This window comes from Cynara cardunculus (assembly GCF_001531365.2).
Source record: "Cynara cardunculus var. scolymus isolate 2C chromosome LG 7, CcrdV1, whole genome shotgun sequence".
Classification (NCBI taxonomy): Eukaryota; Viridiplantae; Streptophyta; class Magnoliopsida; order Asterales; family Asteraceae; genus Cynara; species Cynara cardunculus.
In genome coordinates, this window is record NC_037534.1 from 12225951 (window position 1) to 12227829 (window position 1879).

General features: G+C 38.4%; 1 protein-coding gene across 1 annotated transcript; it reads left to right on the forward strand.

Annotated features, from left to right (window-relative positions):
• Window positions 1-170: 170 nt before the first annotated feature.
• LOC112515189 (probable acyl-activating enzyme 2) lies at window positions 171-1879 on the forward strand. The gene is made up of 3 exons (XM_025121861.1): window positions 171-218; window positions 366-794; window positions 1307-1879. The coding sequence occupies exons 1-3, from the start codon at window positions 171-173 to the stop codon at window positions 1877-1879; spliced, it is 1050 nt and encodes a 349-aa protein (XP_024977629.1).

Consider the following 1879-nt stretch of genomic DNA (forward strand, 5'->3'; position numbering starts at 1 on the left):
GGGGATAATTATGTATATATTTATATAGTTTCCATAACTATCATAGCCGATTTATAAGTCAAGTGTTCATTAATAAAATTCTGCAACGCAAGATTTGGATTTCCTATTTAATATTTTGTTGAATAAGATGATCTTCATGGTATGATGATCAATCAAATCATGCAGGTATGATGGTCACAACCTTAAACTATAATGGCTTGTATGCATATGAGAATCAGGTATGAAGATAATTGTGTTTCAGTGTTGCTAACTCTTCTTTTATTTTCCCTTTCGAGTTATAAACCTTGTCTTCGTTTGCGGACTCGCCATTTGCTTAGAAAAAGAGTGCATGTTATTAGGGATTTTCAAAATTAATTTGATTACAGCTACTACAGTCTACATATGACACATACCACATTAATCCAAAACAGTTTTCCTCTTACCAGGCTACCACCATAAACGTGAACAAGATCTTCAAGAAGTCATATGCCAGGTTTCACCAGGGTTCCCTCACTGCCGCAAACCGTTATTGCAAGGTTCAATGTCAGAATTCTCCCCAAGAGACTCACTTGGTTGAATCTAGGGAGAGATCACTGAACCAGGATTCATGGAAACCGCCGGAGGGTGTGGTCCGAGGCTCAGTTAATTACGTTCCTTTATCACCCATTAGCTTCTTGGAGCGAGCGGCTGAAGTTTATAGAAACCGGACATCCATGATTTATGGGTCCATCAAGTACACATGGGAAGAAACACATCATAGGTGTCTTAAGCTTGCATCTGCTCTTAACCGCTTAGGGGTTTCTCGTGGTGACGTTGTAAGTATTTACGTTTATTTCGTTYATGCCCGTCCAAACAACTTTATTTTTATTTTTTGATAAAAGTGACAAAACCCGCGAAAATTTTGTTGTTAGAAAAACTCGAGAAACRTACAAAAATAAAGAAGGCATACCCTCCCAGAGGCAAAATTGAATACCTAAAAAATGTTTGAGGTAGACTACCAAATAACGGTCTAATGATCAACATATTCAAACTCTTAAACACCCACTTATTCTCAATAAATAACACTCTATAGATGGCAATAATACAGCCACTTGATTTAATCTCAGCGTGATTGGTTTTTAATTAGGGTTCCATTTAATTAATCTCATCATTTTTAAGGCTTTTAACCATTCAAAAAGCTATAAAAGTTAACGTTGGTTCAAATGACGTTAAAAGCATAATTAATTGTTGGTTCAAAATACGTTAAAAACGTTCACAGAGGTGTCATAATTGTTGGTTTATTATGTCACCTTCATATTGGTTCCTAAAATAAAAGTTACGGATGTAGGTAGCGACACTAGCCCCAAATATCCCAGCAGCGCAAGAACTTCATTTCGCAATTCCCATGGCTGGAGCTATCATTTGTCCTCTCAACACACGTCTGAATCCAAGTATGATCTCGAAACTTCTCGAGCACTCAGAAGCCAAAATTCTCTTTGTCGACTACCAACTATTGCAAATTGCTAAGGACGCTCTCAGTCTTCTCAACAACACACACTCAAAAGCCCCTCGCCTTTTCATAATATCTGAACCCAACTACAAGTCCTCCTTGACCCTTACCCATAAATATGATTACGAGAGCCTTGTAGAGAGTGGAGTTATTGAATTCTCTGTAGTTCGGYCTCATGATGAATGTGATCCCATCAGTTTAAACTATACATCTGGAACCACATCAAGTCCAAAAGGGGTGGTTTWTAGCCACCGAGGCGCTTATCTWAACTCCCTTGCCACAATGTTCATACATGGTGTGCGAGAGATGCCTACATACCTTTGGTCATTGCCTATGTTTCATTGTAATGGATGGTGCTTCTCGTGGGGCATGGCTATAGTTGGTGGTACTAACGNGAAATTCAACTGGTAA